This window comes from Puma concolor, chromosome C1 (assembly GCF_028749965.1).
Source record: "Puma concolor isolate L17-30 chromosome C1, mPumCon1.1.hap2, whole genome shotgun sequence".
Taxonomy (NCBI): domain Eukaryota; kingdom Metazoa; phylum Chordata; class Mammalia; order Carnivora; family Felidae; genus Puma; species Puma concolor.
This window is the reverse complement of record NC_141674.1, coordinates 104,628,290-104,649,548: the sequence shown is the minus strand read 5'-3', so window position 1 is coordinate 104,649,548 and position 21,259 is coordinate 104,628,290. Positions and strand designations below refer to the sequence as shown.

General features: G+C 45.0%; 1 protein-coding gene across 3 annotated transcripts; it reads right to left on the bottom strand.

The window, feature by feature from the left end:
* Nucleotides 1-1,382: 1,382 nt before the first annotated feature.
* On the bottom strand, nucleotides 1,383-19,281 carry CD160 (CD160 molecule). 3 transcript variants are annotated; one of them, XM_086718017.1, is made up of 5 exons: nucleotides 19,100-19,281; nucleotides 9,449-9,593; nucleotides 8,436-8,762; nucleotides 3,885-4,019; nucleotides 1,383-2,044 (listed from the first exon to the last, which is right to left on the bottom strand). In XM_086718017.1, exons 1-5 carry the CDS (start codon nucleotides 19,145-19,147, stop codon nucleotides 2,037-2,039), a joined length of 663 nt encoding a protein of 220 aa, XP_086574143.1. In that variant the 5' UTR covers nucleotides 19,148-19,281; the 3' UTR covers nucleotides 1,383-2,036. The 3 variants fall into 3 exon arrangements, with proteins under 3 accessions (XP_086574143.1, XP_086574142.1, XP_086574144.1); XM_086718016.1 differs by lacking the exon at nucleotides 19,100-19,281 and adding an exon at nucleotides 18,276-18,880 and having other exon boundaries at nucleotides 9,449-9,718; XM_086718018.1 differs by lacking the exon at nucleotides 19,100-19,281 and adding an exon at nucleotides 18,276-18,857.
* Between the last annotated feature and the right edge of the window lie 1,978 nt (nucleotides 19,282-21,259).

Here is a 21,259-nt window from a genome sequence, read left to right as displayed (position 1 = left end):
ATGTGGGGCTTGAACTCACACCCCGAGATCAAAAGTCATATGCTGTTCTGACCGAGCCAGCCAGACGCCCCTCGGTAATGCTTTAAAATCAGTTTGTCTTTATTAGTAACACCATAATCTATATCCAGTTGAAATATAGTATATAAATATTTGTAAGCTAGTATTATTTATTCAGACTGAAGGTAATGCTGAAGTAGATTCCTTGTAATAAGTCCGTGGCCTCACAGAGGTTCACATTCCATGCATGGGTTGTGAATCACTCCTATAGATTGAGGTTAAGATGTGTGTTCAGAAAACGACCTATTCATGGATGGAAATTTGTAGGCTTATTTGAAATCAGTGGTATCAATAATTTTTGAAGGCAAGATGGAAGTATTTCACATTTCCATTTTAACCAAATCTTTAGATAAGCAGAATAAACAAAACAAATTCTTTAGAAATGAGACTTCTAACTTACTGTTGCTTTACTTATTCTGCTTAGTTCAAGTCAGAGCTAATAGTCTAATGTTCTTGAATGTCTTGACAAGCTTTTGCAGCAATCATGTATCCTTTTGCAGATATTTATGTGTGACCTATATTAGTATAGCAAAATGGGTGAAACTTTTTCCATAGCTTCTTTGTGAAATTTCCAGTGATTGTGTAATATTGAGAAATTTCAGAAGATTCTTTGAATAGTAAAAAGCAAAAGATGTCATCCATGTGAGCTTAAAATTTAGAAACACAGAACATACATAAAACCGGTAGAGAAAGATTAAAGTGAACATAATATAATGGAGAAAGCTTTGGAGACTTTGGAGTCCGTATTCAAATGGCTTTAGGTTTAAAATCCAGAATCTCATTTGAACCTCAGAGCGATCCTGTGGAAACAGAAGATAGCGTAGGCAAGATCCCATTTACAGATAAGTAAACAAATAGCATATCAAAATTTCATTGGCCCAAGGACCCAGACAGAGCTGGTACATTGCAAAGCCAGAGTTTGAATCCAGATGTTTTGACTCCATGCCTCCTCTTTTTACCTCCATAAGCCACAAAATCCAAAATCCTTACTTAGTTTGAGGGTCAAGCCATCACTAATAAGGGTCTAACCCATCTTTTTCAGCCTTTTCTCTCCCTCTTCCCACAAACCGTAGCTCCCACATTTGGCAGGTCCTGGCCAAGGATCACAGGTAAGGTGTCTGTTTGCTTTTGATGGCTTCCCATTTAGCTCCAGTTAAATTGTCTGTGTTCCTATCTGTTTATTCACAAAGTTTCTCCTGTCAGGAATATCCTGCCATCCCCCCAACTCCTTCTCTCACTCCTTGCTTAACTAGGACAAGAGGCCATCTGTCCAGAGAGAAAGACAAGAGGATTTGTGACTTTAGGAGAAAAGAGAAGGCTGCAAATATTGCTTTGGGCATTTATTTAAAAGGAAAGAGATGTGACCAAAGAGATGGACAAAAACATGGTTGAAGCTGGGCACTTATGCTCCGTGTTGCGGCTTGGCACACAGCTGTTTCTTCCTTCAGCTGCGCTGGGTGGAGGGGGGGCTTCTGCCCAATGCCAGGGTCTCTTCATTTCCTTGGTTTCGTGCTGAGTCAGTCACTGGCTCTGGCTTTCTTCTCCTACCTATCTTTGCCTGTTTCTTCTCTCTTCTTTCTAGTGTCAAATAAAAATCTCTTCCAAAAAAGTTGGTGTTCTCATTTTGTTTGGCTTCCTTGTTTACTGTGTTGGAGGAGGGGGAAGGAAAACGTTTTTCTTGGGCACAAAACCACACATACTTATCCAATATTTGAGTGAGAACTGTACACCATCCACTTTTGTAACAGCTGTTCTTTTAACTGGTGACAGGGTGGGAAGAAAGCTTTGATCTGGTGGTGAGGAGAGCAGGTCAAGGAATATGCTCATTTGCCCCACCTTCTATTCCCCAGGTTCTTGGCGTATTTAGCATCTCTTTCCCTGTGCTGCCGCCTTCTCTGTATGTGGCAATGTGAAAGGCAGCAAGCTACAGAGTCAGGCTAATCTTGCTGTAACTTTTTTTTTAAGTTTCTGGCACAGGCTTACAAAGCTGTAGGAAGAAAAAAGAAAGTTGGTATTACTGCCACACAACTTAGATACCTGATGTAATTCATTATTTGGTCCTTGTGACTCAGGAGGGAATGGAAAGGAAAGAAGGAAGGGGTTATATGAGTTGTATCTTATTGCTAACATTGCACTTGCGTCCTCTAGCAAATCTGGCTGGTTTTGGTGGAAGTGGGAGGATGCCAACCTTTGAAGTCTCTTTGCAGGAAAGTAGGGCAATCAAAGAAGAAATCAGTGCCACTCAAAAAGTTGCAGGTGGATTCTCCATGTGTAGCACCAAAGGCTGGCACAGTGTTAGGAGAGGGACATTCACTGAAGGTGGTTTCATGAGTGGAGGGAGGCCCAGAGGTCCAGGGAACTCCCTCATCATCGTTTCGATCATGTGTAAGATGGTAACTTGATCTGCGTGATCTCTTTGGACCTGAGAAAACGTGTGTCCAAAAGGATGCCTCCTGAACAGTGCCTCTTCCGTAGTTCTGCTAGGTCTTGAGTTGGGGGGAGAAAGATAAAAGGCACCAACTATCAAAAGTTCATTCTTAACACCCGATTGGAAAGGGGGAAAGCAGAGAGATTCTTTGCTCTAGCATAACTTGGAAGTCAAAGGTGGTAAGCGGTCATAGATTGCAATTTCGTTTTCAGAGTTTTTATTTATGAAGAAATGACATTTATTTTACTGACAGAGTAGCCTGACCATCTGAGGGAATTTAGATTCAGTAAAGAATTCGGTCTAAAGGGTCAGACTGCTTGATATTCACCAGTTTCCTCTTGAGAACTGTCACAGGCTTCCATTTGGCAACTCCTTGCCAAGGATCACAGATAAGGTCTTTTGCTATTTTGCAGTTAAGGGACTGGAGTAGGGAGTTCTAGGTGGTCCTCTTTCTGGAAACGGGAGGAGGCAATTTCAGAATGGGGAGGGTGGTAAAGGAGAGAGAGAAGGTGCTTAGCATATAGTAGGTAATTACTGAGAGCACACGGTTTTAGAGTGAGAAGGTCCTGTGTTAATTCCCATGAACCGGAGAAACAATCTCTTTGTGCCTGTTTCTTGATCAGGGAATGTTTGCCCGGAAGAATGAGATGAGGTTAGAATCCCCATATGTAAAACCTAACCCATCATATGAGTTTTCTTTTAAAAAAATTTATTAAGAGCTTACTATGTGCCTGGTACTGTCTTTGTTGGGGTAAATGAGACCGGTGGCACACGAACTGTGGTAGTTATTGATTTGAGGAAAGCTTAAATAAAATGGAATTAGGAATGCCAAGGACAGGCAAAATCCTGCATCAGTGCTGATTATACAAAAATGTAATGACAAATCATGAGTTCCAGTCTCTGTTACCTAATAGGGAAATTTGTGATCTGCAGAGGACTCAGTTCCAAGTGTTTATATACTCTGCCCATCACCCATTGCCAAGGAGCTGCACTTCTACAACCCACCTCCAGACCCAGTCTGTCTCTTGCCTTGTTCTTCACCTAATAGGTAAATACCTCTTGCCTTTACTTGTAGCCTGCTGTTGGTCCAATGGAGAGAGGCAGCTGTATTTATTTATTTGCCTCTCCTACAAGCTTTCTTTCCTAATAGGTCTGACCTCCTATCCAGTGGAAAATGTGTTTCATCCATCTTCCTCTGGGTAATATGAAGTCTTGAGTCCCTTTGGACCAGTTTTGCCCTCGTGTTGGTTCGATGGTTTCCTGTGGACGGCCAGGGCTTGAGCAGCATTTCAGTCTCCCACTCTAGTCTCCCTTTCCACCCATCACCTCCTGGAGGATACTCCAGGTGTCAAAGGTGTAGCACCCTCATTGTAGGTGCTTCAGGCTCTTCTGAACATACCTTGAAGGGCCAGCAGGCTAGTGGCCAGCATCACCCAGACCTTTTGCAGGAAGCCTGAACTGGGAGTGCCTTTACTGTGAGTGAACTCGAGGTGTCTTCTTTGCTTCAATCCTTTGACTGTGTAGTTCCCTGCCTCTGGTTCAAAAGAGAATCAGTGGATCAGGTGAGGGTTTCAGAAATCATTAATACCTCCTTTTGCATCATCTCAGGATGGTTGGGGTTTTTTTTTTTTTGTTTGTTTTGGTTTTGGTTTTTTGTTGTTTGTTTGTTTGTTTGTTTTATCTCCAAGGATAGCTCTCAGCACAATTTATTCCCCAAATAAATATTTTTTAACATTTATGGGTAGTGATGATGATTTACTTAATTAAGCAGCAGTGAACTGATACAGAATCTACTGTGTGTCACACTGGGGATACAAACAGGCCTACCTTGAACTTTATTATTTTTTTTTCATGTTTATTTTATTTATTTTGAGAGAGAGAGAGAGAGCATGAGCAGGGGAGGGGCAGAGAGAGGGAGAGAGAAACCCAAGCAGGCTCTGTGCCGTCAGTGCACAGCCTGATGCAGGGCTCCAACTCACAAACCATTGAGATCATGACCTGAGCCAAAATCAAGAGTCAGACTTTTTTTTTTTTTTAATTTTTTTTTTTTAACGTTTATTTATTTTTGAGACAGAGAGAGACAGAGCATGAATGGGGGAGGGGCAGAGAGGGAGACACAGAATTGGAAGCAGGCTCCAGGCTCTGAGCCATCAGCCCAGAGCCCGACGCGGGGCTCGAACTCACGGACCGCGACATCGTGACCTGAGCCGAAGTCGGACGCTCAGCTGACTGAGCCACCCAGGCGCCCCAAGAGTCAGACGTTTTTTAACTGAGCCACCCAGGCGCCCCTTGATTGTACCTTTTAAAATCTGTCTTATTTTCTTAAAAAATGTTTTAATGTTTGTTTATTTTTGAGAGAGAGAGGGAGACACAGAATCCGAAGCAGGCTCCAGGCCCTTAGCTGTCAGCACAGAGCCCGACACGGGGCTCGGGCTCATGAACCGTGAGATCATGACCTGAGCCAAAGTCAGACGCCTAACCGACTGAGCCACGCGAGCGCCCGAGTCTTGTTAGACAGCTAACATAGCTTAGTCACCTTGGACTTGATTGCCCCCAAATCTCATTTAAAAACTATCTTCTGGAGTGTGTCAAGCAGTTTAGCAGAAGTTAAAATCTTGGGCTTTGGAATAGATCTGGGTTTTTATCTACCATTTACTAGCTGAATGAACTTACCCAGATTAGCTTTGAGCCTGACTTTTCACGTGACAAGATTAGGCCCAACCTCAAAAAGGCCATGAAGATCGAAAGAATTGATCTATCGTTCAGCGCAATGCCTGGCACACAGCACTCAGTAAATGGTAGACATTGTTTACAGACACTATGTTACCTGTCCAGCTTTGTTTCACCCTCCAAAAGGAACTTCATCTCTGCATTTGGTGAGCATCCATATGTGCTGACACTAATACTCAAACCGAGAGGATGAGAAAGGCATTTTATCTCACAGCCATCACAAGTAGAAATGCTTAGGGTGTATTAGGAGAACGTGACTAGGTTATAGACTACATAGATTAGCTTATAAGGAGAAGGGCTTTTCTGCTCCGATTCGGTTCTGCAAGCTTAGCACTGTGCCTGTGGGATGCACAATCAACAGGACAAGTATGAGAAGAATGACAGAGGAGTTTCCACTAGTAAAATCAGCTGGAACAGGATTCACATAAATGGTAGAATGAAATTGTATAGAGTGTCCAATACCAGGCAAAAGTGATTCAGACATCGTCCTGTAGACACTGGAAAGCCCTTAACACTCTGTGAATAGTGGTGTGGCATGTACAAATTAGCATTTTAGAAAGAGATCAGATGGCAATGTGGATTGAAGACAGATGGTATTTAGAGTTGATGGACTATTAGGTAACGGCTCGGTTCCAGGTCCAGAGGTAGGATGTGGGAGGAGAAATAAAGATGAACGAGACACACTCGGATTTCAAGGGGCTTGTCAGGAGACTTGGAATATTTTCAGTGTGAGATGATGAAGACTTGGAAAACCCCTTTGGGAAGAAAGGAATGAAAGTAGGAAAGAAGTAGTAGTATTTAGTAACTGACTGGATGGGGAAGAGAAAAAAGGCACCAAGATTTCAACTGTAAATCATGGGCAGAACTAGGGTCTCAGGTTGAGTGTGAGGAGATGGCAAGCGGGACAGTTGTCAGTGAAAACATTAAATTGAAACTTAGGAAGTTAGAGCTGGAGAAATTGATTCATGGGTCAGTTTGCAGGGAGGTGCAGGTTAAAATCAGGAGGGTATGAGAACTTAGGAGAGAGCACAAAGATTGAAGAGGTGAGGAGTGAGTCTGAGGGAATGAATTCACACGTTTGAGAGGTGGGAGGAGGAAATAGTGACAGACGAAGAGAGAACAGACAGGTAGGAAACCTGGGAAGTACAGAGTCACAGAAGCTGATAGAGACTGGGAGTTTGGTAAGGGGGGGAATGGGAGGGCTGACTGGAAGCAGGGTCAGAGAGGAAGGTACCAGGAAGCAAGGAAGAAACTCTAAATTAGTCTAGACTGCAGTAGAAAATGTGGGTTAACTGCTAACCATAGGAGATGATGAAAGCATTTGTTAAAAGGTTCCAGGCTGGGTTTTTATTTGGGAGGGAAGTAATTTATTTCTATTTTTCTTAAAGTTAAAACATAAGATAGTACTTGAAAGTTCATAGAGCATAATAACAGTGTCCTTTAGTCTTCCTATGCTTATTCCCTAGAGACAACCACTGTCAACTCTGACCTGTTTCATTCACGATATTCTGAAATAGTGCGCTTATATTGCCACTTCTTGATGATAAAGTTTAGACGTTATTGATTTTCTGTTAAAGAAGATGAGGATATGTTTCTCTTAAACCTCTACCTCCTTCCCCATTTCTGCATCTTTCACAAATCATTATATTACACATTTTAGTTAAATTAATTTTTAGATGATCTGGTTTCTGTAAATGTTACCTATTACAGAGCCAAGTTGTGCGCCATGATTAGGCTTCCTTTTGTAAAATGTAGTGTTTTCCCTGGAGATAATGATGACTTTAATTTTTTTTAACCAGGCAAAATTTTCCATATCTATGTCTTTAATCCTTCATCCAATCTATCACAGGCCTTCAGAAAGGAGACCTATCAATTCAATTTTTACCCACTATACATCTTCCAGAGTCCCCTTTCTCTTGTTCCTTTTGGACTAATTGCCTGTTTTGGCCCTTTTCCATTCCAGGGTTTCCTTATCTCTTTTCCCTATTAGAGTCCTTACTTTCCTGGATCCCATTTTATCCACTCTACCTATTTACTTTCCTGTTTTTTTTTGAAGCAGACCTCTGGTGGCTTCTTAAGATCACATTGATGGCTTTTTTTTTCTTTTCCAGTCATTGCATGTCTGTCTTTATTCTTTCCTCACATTTGATTGGTAGTTTGGTTGGGTATACAATTCCAATTAGAACATAATTCTCGGGGTGCCTGGGTGACTCAGTGAAGCGTCCGACTTTTGGTTTCGGTTCAGATCATGATCTCACAGTTCATGAGTTCAAGCCCTGCCTCAGACTCTGTGCTGACAGCATGGAGCCTCCTTGGGATTCTCTCCCTCTCTTTCTACCCCTCCCCTGCTTGCTCTTTCTCTCTCTCAAAATAAATAAATTTTAAAAAGAACATAATTCTCAGTTTTGAAGGCTTGCTCCTTTCGGAATATAGAAACACAGAGTCACGCACTGCGGGGTATATGAGGAAGTCATATATAAAGCTGAGGCTGGAGTAACCATATTTAGGTTTTGTCAAAGTAGTAACAGAATAGGGGAGTATGCACAAAATGAAGGAAATATGCAGAGATGAGAGGCCTTGCTGCCCCAGAGACATTGAGATCGTAACTCTTTTTAAGTTCTATTGGATTTCTGGTGTCTGATTCCAGAAACAAAACTCATAAATGCCAGCTATGCTTCCTGTTTTATTATTTTTTTCCTTTTAACCTCTGGCAGCTTGGGTGGGTTTCTGTTTCTTAAAACTAAGATCTTAAAACTAATGCTCTTAAGACAACCATCCGTTTTATCTAAAATCCGTATCTATCACAGCCTGAAGGCTCAGTGCCTATATTTAGAAATAGAACCACATTTGTGAGAGATCTCTGAATCAGAACCAAGAAGCCTAAATTCCAGACCTCTATCTGCTTCTACTGGCACTGGTCAGTGAGACAAATTGAACAATTTGCTTTACCTTCTTGTGACTCAGTCTCAGCGTCAATCAAAATTGAATGGCTTACCTCAGTAAGATTTTTAAAATTAAAGACAAAATGAGACCACTTTTGTATCCATGCTTTGAGGAGAGGTGGCATTTGCTGGTGGGACTGGTGGGAAATGACTGAGTCATGGGAAAGACTCTTCCCCCAAGGAGACTCCTACCCGGGACCCGAAGTAACTACTTCTGGCTCCAGCCGCCGACCCTGCTTACTATCTCATCTGGTGGCATTTGGGAGATCAGAGCTTACCTGTGACTAAAACAGAGAAAAAGTGGCCCTGAAGGCGCATATCTGGCCTCTGGCTTGTGGCACAACACTGGTAGGTCCCGCTGTCCGATGGTGTGGCATGGTTTATGGTGAACACCAACTGAGATGATCTTTCGCTGATGCCATCTTCCCTGGGATCCCGTCGAAGTCTCAGTTGCCGCAGGCTGGTCTCAGGGAAACAGCCCGAAGACCTGTCCTTGCACAAAAACACTATAGCACCCTCAGCCTCTTCTTTTGTATGCCGCAAAGTACAGATCAAGCTTAATTGCTTTCCATCCTGGGAAAATGAGCTGAGGATGTGCAAGCACCCTGGAAGGGGAAGGGGGAGGAATTAGGCCCAGGAGGCCGGGTATACATGGCCGACTAATTCATTCACAGAGAAATGTTGAGCAGACGTGGAGGCTAACAGACATTAAATACCACCCCTTAGACGAGTAGTCTACAGCCTATACCCCTATCTGAGGGAGACCTGCAATCCCAGTTATTCATTAATTCAGAAATGACTTCTATTTTATTTCTACTCTCCAAATGGAACTTGCATAGGACCTTTACTAAAAGTACTTTTGTATACATCTAATCCTCGGTATAGCCCTAGACACGTGTTGTTCCCATTTTATAAACTGAGGTACATGGGGGTTAAATGGGTTATATACTTGACACATATTGTAGTATCTGAGTCTCAAACCCGGGATTCATAAAGTTGGAAATGTGTAAGATGCTGAAAGAATGAATCTTCGATTGAGGTCCAGATTACCAGGCTCTCAGCAACACATAGCAACACACAGGGGCAGAATGTCTGATGGGGTGGGCAACAGTATTCGTTTTAACAAAAAACATGAAACTCTGTTTTTGCCCTTTCACTAGTGTCAAGAGGCAGTGGGTTCTTTTCTTCCCCACCAGAGAAAAAAATCTTGGGATCCATCCCTTCTCACGAGTATGGGATTTTCCCTGATGGCTGTCTCTGCTCTGGGGATCTGGGGGTGGGCTGTCCTCACCACCAAGTCGGATGTCCACCATTGCCAGCAGAATGGCCAGGACCAAGCAGCCTCTGCCAGGTGCCATCAGGGTCCGGCACGTTGTCAGCAGCTGCAGAAACTCAAAGCAAACGTTGGCTCCAGTGATGTCCTTGGCCTCGATTTCCTGAAAGCACATGGGGATTCCTAGACAAGGCCTTCCAGGCTCCAAGACCATCTCCCTGTTCCAGGGACTAGCTTAAGTTGGCTTAAGTCAGGTGGAGGAAGGCTTGGGCATGAGGGTCCAGCTGGCTGGGAAATGAGATAGTTTATCAAGTGAGGTATGCTGGAGAGGAGAGAGGACAAAAAAGGTAAGACACCTATACAGGGAGACACTAAAGGCTCTATTGTCAGAATACTTTTTTCTAAATTAAGTTGGATTACTGGGTCAACGAATATGAACGTTAAAATTTTTTCTGCTGGACGCCTGGGTGGCTGAGTCGGTTGAGCGTCCGACTTCAGCTCAGGTCATGATCTCACGGTCTGTGAGTTCGAGCCCTGTGTCAGGCTCTGTGCTGACAGCTCAGAGCCTGGAGCCTGCTTTGGATTCTGTGTCTCTCTCTCTCTCTGCCCCTCCCCTGCTCATGCTCTGTCTCTTTCTCTCTCTCTGTAAAAAATAAACATTAAAAAAAATTTTTTTTAACTATTTTTTCTGCTATATATTATCAGATTGCTCTCCAAAGATATGGTTGAAACTCAGATGTTCAAGAATGTGCTTGTCAGCACTGGATACTGTCATATTTTTTCCAATTTGATGAATTGGATCAATTTGAGATCTAAAAAGTTAGATCTCACTGTTGTTTTATTTTGCATTTCCATATCTAGTGAGGGGGAGGATCTCTTCATACATTTATTGGTCAATAGTATTTCCTCTTCTATGAATTGCCTGTTCATTTTTTCTGCATGTTTTTCAAAATCACCTTTTTAAAAAATCAGTTTTTTCTCTGTTAGAGATAGTAACCTGACTTTTTTGTTTTAACAAATATTTTCTTCCAATTCATTGTTTATCTTCTGATATGATGTTTCTTTCCATCAGGAAAATTCACGTTTGTGTGTAGTTAAATACAGTGCATCTATCTTTTAAGTCCTCTGTTTCCTGTATTAAGAAGTTTCCCTCAGGTTGAACTTACAGTTTTCTTCCAATATTTTTATTGTTTTACCATTTATATCCTCTCATCCCAGCTAAGAAAAAGTATCCTCATGTCAAAAAACCCCAAACTGAACCAAAACAGTATATTGCGAAAAATTTCAGAAATGAAATTGAGGACAAGGAACAAGCCACTGTAACTGTAGGGGTCCGTGACATCATGACCTGAGCTGAAGTAGGACGCTTAACTGAGCCACCCAGGTGCCCCCTATGCATTGAATCATTTTAATCTTCACAGATACCATTACCTCCTCTTTTCAGGTAAAGATACTTTGCATTTCTTTCCTTCAGAGTGTTTCTTAAATTTTCCTAAACCTAGAAAACTTGGTGGCACTCTGATCCCAACTCTTGATGATTCTGTGCTCTCGGGCTTGTCTCAGGTCCTCACCTGGCCCGTTCCCTCACCTGTATAATGAGGTGGCTGTCTACTCCAAAATATTGAAAAACAAGCCTTAGCAACACAGATCTGAATGTGGCATTCTCCCCAGTTAAAAGATCTCAGTGACTCCACACAGTTGATATTTATCATTCTTCTGGCTACCCAGTAGTATCTTCTGGTGGAACCAGCCTCCCTCTCTTTTCTCCTCTCAGTACCTCCCTGTGAGTCCTCATAGAAAGTAGAGCTCCGATGCTCTCTTCAGGAGCCCAAAGGACCAGATACACTTTCTTCCTACCCTCCGAAAGCTGGGGTTGGGCCAATGAGGTGTTCCCATCAGGCATTTGGGTCCTGAGGACATGCTGCAAAGATGAGGTAGAGGTAGAATGACACTCCCTGGTGGGATTCCTTCCTAGTCTGGTGCTTCCTCCTCCCACCCCTGAATCACCATCCTAGCCGACCCAAGATACAATTCACTGAATACCCTAAGCTATTTCAAACCTGCAGATTTCTGCCCATTTTGTCTACTCTTTCGGAGATGCCTTCGGAGATGTCTCTGCCTGAGAAACTCTTTTTTTCATTTCATTTTTTTTTTTAATATTTATTCATTTTTGAGAGAAGAGTACAAGTGGGGAGGGGCAGAGAGGGAGACACAGAATCTGAAGCAGGCTCCAGGGCCTGGTCAGCTCAAACTCATGAACCATGAGATCGTGACCTGAGCTGAAGTTGGATGCCCAAATGACTGAGCCACCCAGATGCCCCTCTTTTTTTTTTTTTTAATTAAAAAAAAAAGTTTATTTATTTATTTTGAGAGACAGAGAGGAAGAGAGAGAATCCCAAGCAGGCTCCACACTGTCAGTGCAGAGCCTGATCTCACAAACCATGAGCTCATGACCTGAGCCAAAACCAAAAGTCAGATGCTCAACTGACTGAGTCACCCAGCTGCCCCTCTGCCTGATAAACTCTTAATCATCCTTTAAATTCCAGCTTATAGCCCTATAAGGGGAAACCACAATAAAATAAAATGAAAATAAACTAATGGAATAAAGGAAAAATGGAGGAAAGTGAAAATTAGGAATAAGAAAGAAGAAAAAAATCATAAATGTAATTGGAACTAAAAATGAAAAGGGATATTTTTGTATTACCTTAAGCTGAAGAGTTAGAAAATCTGGTTGAAATAAATAATTTTCTATGAAAATACAAATGGCCAAATTGACTCAAAAAAATAGAGGAAACCTAAAGGGCCCAATGACCATGGAAGAAACAGAAAATTATTTGGTACTATCTTTCCAGAAAGCACTACTTTGGATAGTTTATAAATAAATTCTTTGAGATATTTTGATGTTGTTCAAACTTATAGCATAGAAAAAGAAGGAAATCTCATTTCTTGTTACTAACACCAAAACATTAAAGCCTAAAGAAGACTGCAGACCAATCTGACTTATATGAACATTCGTGTAAAATCCTAAATAAAACGTTAGCAAATCAATCAAGCAGGATATTAAAAATGTAACACACCATGACAAATGGAGTGGAATTTATCTTAGAAATTCTTGGATGATTCAATATTAGGAAATCTATTAATATCAGTTACTATGTTAATAAATCAAAGAAGAAAGTCAATATTCTGATAAAATCTCATATTCATTCCCATGAAAACTCTAAGGAAAATGGTGACAGTTGAGTATTATTCAACATAATGGAGAAATATATATCTCAAATAAAATTCTAGAATCATATTTAATGGTAAAATATAAGATCATTTCTATTAAGATTAGGAGAAAGGCAAAGGTGCTTCCTATTACCTTTATTATTTTCTATTTTTCTGGGAACATTAGTCATTGCATTTAGACAAGAGAATAAAGTTAAGGGTATAAATACTGGAAATCTTGAGGCAAAATATTTCCACTTGATGTAACTTTTTTTTTTAATGTTTATTTTTGAGAGAGAGAGAGAGAGAGAGAGACAGTATGAGCAGGGGAGGGGCAGAGAGAGATACACAGAATCTGAAGCAGGCTCCAGGCTCCGAGATGTCAGCACAGAACCTGATGCAGGACTCAAACCCACAAACTGGGAGATCATGACTTGAGCCAAAGTCAGACACTCGACTGACTGAGCCACCCAGGCGCCCCTGATGTGACTTGCATTTGGAAAACCCAAGAGAATTAAGAATATTAGAAACAATGAAAGAATATTAGAAACAACAGATATTCAGGGAATATCTGAATAGGCAGTTCACAAAATAGGAAATGTAATGAAAAGTTGTTCAGTCTTAATAGGGAAGTGCAAAGTTTTAAAAGTTCAGAGTCCAGGGGCACCTGGGTGGCTCAGTCGGCTGAGCATCCAACTTCAGCTCGGGTCATGATCTCACGGTCTGTGGGTTCAAGCCCTGCATCGGGCTCTGTGCTGACAGCTCAGAGCCTGGAGCCTGCTTCGAATTCTGTGTCTCCCCCTCTCTCTGCCCCTCCCCCACTCATGCTCTGTCTCTCTCTGTGTCAAAAATAAACATTAAAAAAAATTAAAAAAAAAAAAGTTCAGAGTCCAGAATTTCAGAATTACCACCCAACAGATGAGCACAAATGAAAATGATCAATAAATCCAATTCAGGGTGCCTGGGTGGCTCAGTCCGTTGAACTTCCGACTCTGGCTCAGGTAGTGAGCTTGTGGTTCGTGAGTTTGAGCCCCGCATTGGGCTTTCTGCTGTCAGCACAGAGCCCACTTTGGATCCTCTGTCCCCCTTCTCTCTCTGCCCCTCCCCCACTCATGTGCACGCACACGCTCTCTCTCTCTCTCTCTCTCTCTCTCTCTCTCTCTCTCTGAAAAATAGATAACCATTAAAAAAAAAAATCTGATTCCACTGAGAGTCTTAGGAAATACGTACAATAGTTCACCCTGGGTGAAAATATACCCTGTACTTTTGGCTCTGCTTATAGAAATAAAAACATGAGTGTGATGGAATATATGTTTAAGGATATTTGCTGCAACAGTATTTACAATGCCAAAAAACTAGAAAAAAGGTAAACACCTATCGGTCAGAGAATGGTTGAATAAATTATGGCATATCCATAGTATAGAGTATTATGTATTTATAATTTACATAAAATAATAAGATAAACATATAACATAAATAAAATTTAATCAGATACTCACAAAATAAATACATAAAATTATAAATATTTCCTGGATACAACTGCTAGTCAGAAAATATGATAGAAGTAGAAATGCCACTCATAGCAACAACAACAAAAATCCCATAAAAGTCCCTGGAATTTAAAATGTAGCAAGATTGTATTAGGATCTATAGGATAAAAACTGTGAAGTGCTGTTAGCAAAAGAAAATCTAAATAAAGACAATTGTTGATTTTCTCTATACTTCTCTATTAATGTGCCACGATCCTAATAAAATCCCAGTGGTCTGGCCCCCAGTGCTGCTGCCCTAGCCCTGACCTCTTGTTCCCTGTCCTGTGTTGTTATACTTTCATGCTGTTCTATGTCTTCATCAGAATGTCTGGCTGACTCTTGAAGCAAAACATTGAAACATTTAGTGACATGCTTTTGTGTCTAGCTACAAAGTAACATCTGATTTGAAAAGGAAGATAAAGAAGGATTGCAATTACTCTTTTAGCCTAGGTTTGTAGTTAAAAGCATAGACTCTGGAGGCATCTAGGTGGCTCAGTCAGGCGTCCGACTTTGGCTCAGGTCATGATCTCACAGTTTGTGGGTTCAAGCCCCGCATCAGGCTCTGTGCTAACAGCTCAAAGCCTGGAGCCTGTTTTGGATTCTGTGTGTGTCTCTCTCTGCACCTCCACCCCACTCACGCACTGTCTCTTTCTCTCTCAAAAATAAATAAACATTAAAAAAAAAAAATGCATGGGCTCTGGGGCCAGACTGCTTGTGTCTAAGACCGGATCCAAAACTTACTAGTTGTGTGACAGGCAAGTTTCTTAGGCTCCTGGGACAGGAACTGTGCTCAGCCCTTAATAAATAAATGGGCATATTTGACAAACACTGAACACCTCTGATGTGTCAGGCACCATAGAGCACAGAGAGATCATTAAAACCGAGGCAGACTGTCCTAGTGGTTCTATGCAGCCTTTAGTCAGAAGGACAGGTCTATAATCTGGCTTTGACACTTACTAGCTAGCTGTGTGATGTTAGGCAAGTTTCTTAACCTCTCTGAAAAACAGCTTACTGAGCTATAAAATGGTGCTAATATTCTCTTCCCAGGGCTGTTGTTGGGGTTAAAGGAGGCAACCATGTAAACTAGTTACCTGGTATAATGCCAGTATAGTGGCTGGCATAGAGTAAGGGCTCAGTAAATGTTAGCTATGATTATTTTTATGCTTCCTCATATTGGGGTCAATTTACAGTGTCCCATGCAACATCCACATACACAATTGTGTTCAGTTCTTCTAAAACACAGCTATTATGGTTATTTAAAAATCTGTCACCTTTACTAAGCATATGGAAGCTTAGAGAGGCACTGTGAGTAGCTTAAAATCACCGCTTCTAAGTAAAGGAGCTAGGATTCTAATTCCCAAGTTATGTGAGTCTTTCTCATGTCCTTTGTCCCTCTTCTCACAGCTATCTAGCCATTCAGGAACAGCTGCAATCCAAGGAGGGCTTTGATGACAATAATAAGGTCATAAAGTATATCAAGGAATAGGAAAAGAGAAATTCTGAACGAGGGGTCTGGAAAGGCTGCAAGAAGGGAGTGCAGTTAGGCCTTGACAGATGGTTGCTGACTTTGGGGAGCTGGTGGTGAGGGCTGGGGAGATTTGGCCTCCAATCCGGGCTCTGCATTAGCTGTGAGATGTTGAGAAGGTCATGTTCCTTCTCTAGGCGTGTTTCCTGAGGGACTGGTGCAGTGGGATGGGAGGGGGCAGGGTAGGGACTGCTTCCAAGAAGAGAGCTGCAGACTGGCGGGCCGGCTGGCAGGCGCCAGGCTTTTCCCTGTGGCTGGGCCTCGCGGTGCCTAGGGCCGAGCTGGAGCAGAGAGTGTAAGTCTATCGTGGGCGGTTCAAGAGGGCCGGGACGGGTGGGGGCCATGGGGGAAAGGATGCTCTTGGTGTAGATGACCTTGGTGCCCGGAGGAGGGGGGGCACCCCGGCGTGACGCGGGCAGGGCCCGGCGGGGTAGGCACAGCCGCTTCTGCACTCTGACCGCTAGAGGGCGCTGCTTTCCAGATGGAACAGGGAAGGCCCGTGAGCCGCCGGGGCGCGAGGCAGGGCGTGCTGCCACCCGCGGAAACCCTGAACTACTGGGAGAGGTGTAGGGGGTGCAAGGTCGCGTCTGGTGGGTCCTGGGGGGCGCAGCCTGTGCTAGAACAGCAACTGGCCCTCCACAGCGGGAAGAGATGGTGGACAGGGAAATGGGACTCTCTGGGCAAGCCCTGGAATCGGCAAGGGTGACAGGTGAGGATGGCATTCTCAACTTTCAGCCTTCCCTGGGCCCCCTGAACTATGCTGGCTGCCCAGGGCCTGTGGATGCGGAGGATGCGCCTCCGGAGGTAAGCACCCTCCTGGCCCCCGACCTTGTAAGGTGGGGGCACGTGAAGTCCCAGATTCCAATCCAAGCTTCCTGTGGCCTCCAGCGCGTTACTAACCTTGCCCAGCCGCTCATTCCTCTTGTGTTTAAAACTCCTTTCTGCGAAATGTTGCGATAATTAAGTGATACATGAATCTGTGCCCGAGGTTTTCTGGGGCGTGGGGACTGTCGCTGGTGGGGACACGATGGTAAGGAAGAGGCTCTTCTCTCTGCTGCTAAAGCCCAGATCTGACCTCTCAGGGGGGCTGGAAGGTTAGCAATCAGCCTCACAAATACTTGTTTGCAACTCTCCCACGAAGCTGAGAATGATGCCCCCAGACCCAGAGATGGGATTTCATCCGCCTCAACCCCGACTTCCTTAAACTAGAAACAGATTAGTAAATACACTGAGGTTAGCATATTAGGAGGCCCTGGAGCAGTTGCCTGCTTTCTCAGGCTTGTGGCTCTTAACCTCCTGGGCACACCCAAGCAGTAACCATCAGTAACCATCATAACTTCATAGTAGTGATGAGCGTAGGCAACATTTTGAGAAATCCATGACAATTGTAATGAGATGTGAAAATATTTCTGATTTCTGTTGATGGCAAATCCTGTCGAGGCTCGTTGCCGACATTCATAATTGAAGCAAAGGCTAACTTTCAGCTAGAGACTGGTGGAAATAAATAATGTTTCTCTCAGATTCAGGAATCCCATGAATGGACCCCCCCAGTTAAGAATTCCTGTAGAACAGGCTCCTCATTTTGCCGTTAGGGAAACTGAGACAACCAGCTCTCCTGATTTCGGAGTGAAATGTCTTCCACTAAAGTGCATAACTCTGGAAATTGGAGGAAAAATATTTGTTTATTTAATCTGAGAGAGAGAGAGAGAGCTCAAGCAGGGGAGAGGGTCAGAAGGGGAGAGAGAGAGAGAGAGAGAGAAGGAGAGAGAGAGAGAGAGAGAGAGAGAGAGAGAGAGAGAGAGAGAGAAAGAAAATCTTCAGCAGGCTCCATACTCAGCATGGACCCAGACTCAACTTGAGCCCACGGCCCTGGGATCATGACCTGAGCAGAAATCAAGAGTTTGATGCTCACCGACTGAGCCACCCAGGAGCCCGAAGGGAAACTGTTTCTAAACCATTATTTTCACCCTGAAATTCCCAAGTTGACTCTCCAAAACATGCCAGTTGGCCTGAAGCCCCCTCCTGTTGGTGTTACCCCCAGAGCAAACATCTGCAGTGTGAAGTTCCCTCCGGGGTGCCTTACAGGACCAAGGAGCCCAGAGGCTTGTCCTAGGCCAGGCTTTGAGGGATTCGGAGGAGAGTTGATCCAAAACTTGGTAACTTCCTCTAGTAACCACCTCCTTTTTCTTGGTGAGAACGACCCTTTGTCACTCATCACCTGTGAGCACTGAACAAAAGACAGTGGCCTAGAGGCTCCAGGACCACAGGAGAGGCTCCCTCACGTACAGTTGCTTCAAGGAGCTCACCCAGATTTCCCTGCCATGAACACACAGTACGGTTCTTTCCCACTTGAGGTGCCAGAATGGGGCCCGTACCCCTGAAAGCCTGCAGGGGAAGGGCGAGCATGGTGGCCCAGCTGGCACCAAGTAACACTTCTGTTTCCCAGGCTCCCGAGGGTAAAGAACATTTCAAAAATCAGGGTTTCTCAGGGACCCCACCGGGAGCCTGTCCTTACGTGAGCAGTTCTGTCAACTGTCCCATCCCTGCTCCTGGACCCCGGGTCCCCAGCAGGCCTTATTACCTCCGGACTGACGTCCTTCTTTCTTGCTCGTAGGCCGGGGGCTCTGGTGAAGGCACTTTGATGGAGCCTCAGCCCCTGACTTGCTCCCCGGGCGTCTCCCACTTCCGTCACTGCTCACACCTTCACGGCTGGTATATATGGTCTTTGAAAACCACAGCATGGGTTTTTGTAGCAGGCAGGGGTCGGCCTACTTCTCTCTCCTCCACCCCCACTGTGCCTTTTTTTTCTCTACCACCCCATCCTCTGCTCCTTTCTCCTTTTCCTCTTCCTTTCTTTGTGTGTTAGGGACAGACTCTAACTGTCTGCTGAGAGGGCTGAGAAAAAGTGCTCTTGGAAATTGCTTTCTTCACATTCGGGGACAAAGGTTTTTCACTCGGTGATTCAGAATAAAGACAAGACGGGTAATAGAATGACTAGGAGATGTAAGGACAGCCACGTGCTGTCACGTATAAAGAAGAGTAGCAAGTCTTCCTGAGAGACTTAAAGACAGAACAGAGTAGGGGCACCTGGATGGCTCAGTCGGTTGAGCGTCTGACTCTCGATTTTGGTTCAGGTCATGGTCCCAGGGTTGTGGGGTCGGACCCTGCGTCGGGCTCCGCACTGAGCATGGAGCCTGCTTGGGATTCTGTCTCTCCCCTTTGCCTCTGCCCCCTCCCCCTCTCACACACTCTCTCAATCTCTCCCTCTAAAAAAAAAAAAAAAGGACTGGACAGAGTAGAGAGCAGCTCCAGGCTGAAGGGGGAGAAGGAGGGTGGGGCTATGAGGGAGGCTGGGGCGGGCACCGGAGATAGGGAGCGGGGCAGCCCAAACAGTCCTGTACGTACCGGTGAGCAGGTGGGTGGCTGACCTATGACCCCTCTAGCCATTTCCATTCTGCTCTGTTCTGTTCCTTCTTGGTCACTGGTGGCTGGGGGGATTGCTGGGATTACTCCTAAACTCTAGTGTTGTGCACTTTGGTGGGAAGAGCACCGATCTGAGTGAGAGTGAGAGCTTTGGGTCCTAACTTCTGCAAGGCTGGGCCAGGCTCCGTGCCAGGGGGCACCCAGAGCAGCAGAAAGCCCCGTGGTTCTGCAACAAACACCCAGCATGATTGCTAACCAATGGCAGGCTCCCCAGGAGCCCAAGAGGTGTCATCAGAAGTGGGGTTGGGGAAATTTTTCATGACTGATCTAGAGTCACTCTCACCCATGTGCGGCCAGGGAGTTCCTGGTCTGGGGCCCTCTGTGGTCCCCAGTAGAGTGCTCTGGGGTCTGAGGTCCTTTAAGGAGGCCCCACCAAAGTCATCATGTTGTCAGGTGGACAGCCATCAGTTCTGTCTCCTGATTCTGCTACACTGCTCAGCTTTCACAACACAATGTGCTGGTTCCTGGGGGATGGAAACCAGCGTCGGGCGTTGGGGTGGGGGGGAGGCCTTTGCTCCCATCTACGGTCTCTCACTGCCACCCCGGGGCACAGGGTGGTCCACCGCAGCCCAGAGGATGCCTGGCTCCACGGACGTGAACTGCTGAATGGGGCCAGGGGTTTGCTAACCCAGTCCCCACAGCAGTGGTCGCATTCGTGACTTCTCTGTTCCTTCAAATGGAGATTTGTCCATGCTTGTCTCTGTGGATACTCAGAAGGCTGGCCATGACAGCCTTCAGCCTGTCTCATCGGCCGGGAGGCTGTGCAACAGTGAGGAGGATGTTGAGGGTAAGAGGAGCTGAAGGTGAGAAAGCCGTGGATATGCGAGCTTGGGGCCCCACGGAGCACCGGCGGACACTCGTGTGTTCGCACTTAGTTGCAAACCCCGCCACTAAGTTGCACTTAGTTGCAAACCCCTCCACGTTCTGCAAAGAACTCAGGCATGAAACTGAACGGCAGAGGACTGCTCTCGCACCAGTCGGGGAGCGTCTGTCCATCGTGCAGACACTTGCGTACGTGATTTCCTTCAAGGGCTGCTTCTGCTCCCTCCTCACTGAAGCTGTTGTGTCCTGGGCACCGTGGGGTTGGCATGACCGAGCCCCGGCCGGCCTGTTCTCCAGCAGAGCGTGCTTTGTTGGGTCTACGTGGTGTGGGACGAGGCAGAATGTGCCCGGTGCTGTAAGCGCCCCAGAAGTGGGAGAAAACCCAGGAAGAAGAGACAGAAGGGAAGAAGAAATGGAAACGGCCCCCGTGCCAGACAGGCGCATTAGTGGACAAAGTGACATTTGAATTGAACTTTTAAAGAAGGTAGGATTTCAAAAGGCAGGGGAAGCATTTTTCAGATGTGAGAATGATAGGAACATACAAGGTGTAGGGGGCACAGCGGGCTTGTTGGGAAACCAAGGAGGCGACAGAAATGGCTGGAGGGTAGGCTGCCTGCTGCCGGTGGCTTCAGGGACAGCCCCTGGCCCACAGCCTCCCAAGCATTTATCCTGTCAGCCTTTGGATAGCTAAGGTTCCTGAGGCCAATTACACAATGTAGCAACTGATACAATGTTTTCCAGGTATTACTAGTTAAGTGCTCAACATGAAAAGAAGATCCGGTTGGGTGTTAAATCATATCCCACTTCTGCAGCATTGTGAGGCCTGGCCTGGTCCCTGGCAGGGTGCAGAAACTTCGATGCCAGGGGTTCTCAAACTTGAGTGTGTATTCAAGTCACCGGGTGATTGTTAAAATACAGATGGCCGGTCCCTGCCACGGAGTTTCTGATTCAGTGGGTTTGCAGTGGGCTTCAAGAGTATGTGCCCCTAACAAGTCCCTGCCGCTGCTGAATCGCTCCTTGCAGACTCTTCTGTGCAATACCTCTTGCATCGTCTGCTTTCGTCTCCCTCGTGCTGTGTAGCTCACTGCCACCCAGAGCACCCACTCGGTACTCTTTGTTGCACACGTCCAGTTTAAAAATTCATTCTCGGGGCGCCTGGGTGGCTCAGTCGGTTGAGTGTCCGATTTCGGCTCAGGTCATGATCTCGCGATTCGTGAGTTCGAGCCCCGCGTGGGGCTCTGTGCTGACAGCTCAGAGCCT

Excerpts from the sequence above, each read along its gene's own strand:
- CD160 (XM_086718016.1), bottom strand. The coding sequence starts at position 9,644 with ATGGTCTTGGAGCCTGGAAGGCCTTGTCTAGGAATCCCCATGTGCTTT. Across the intron at positions 8,763-9,448 it reads GGTGGACATCCGACTTGGTG|GGTGCTTGCACATCCTCAGC; the intron begins GTGAGGACAGCC and ends TTCCCCTTCCAG. Across the intron at positions 4,020-8,435 it reads TTTCTCTGTTTTAGTCACAG|AGGCAGGGAACTACACAGTC; the intron begins GTAAGCTCTGAT and ends CTTTTGAACCAG.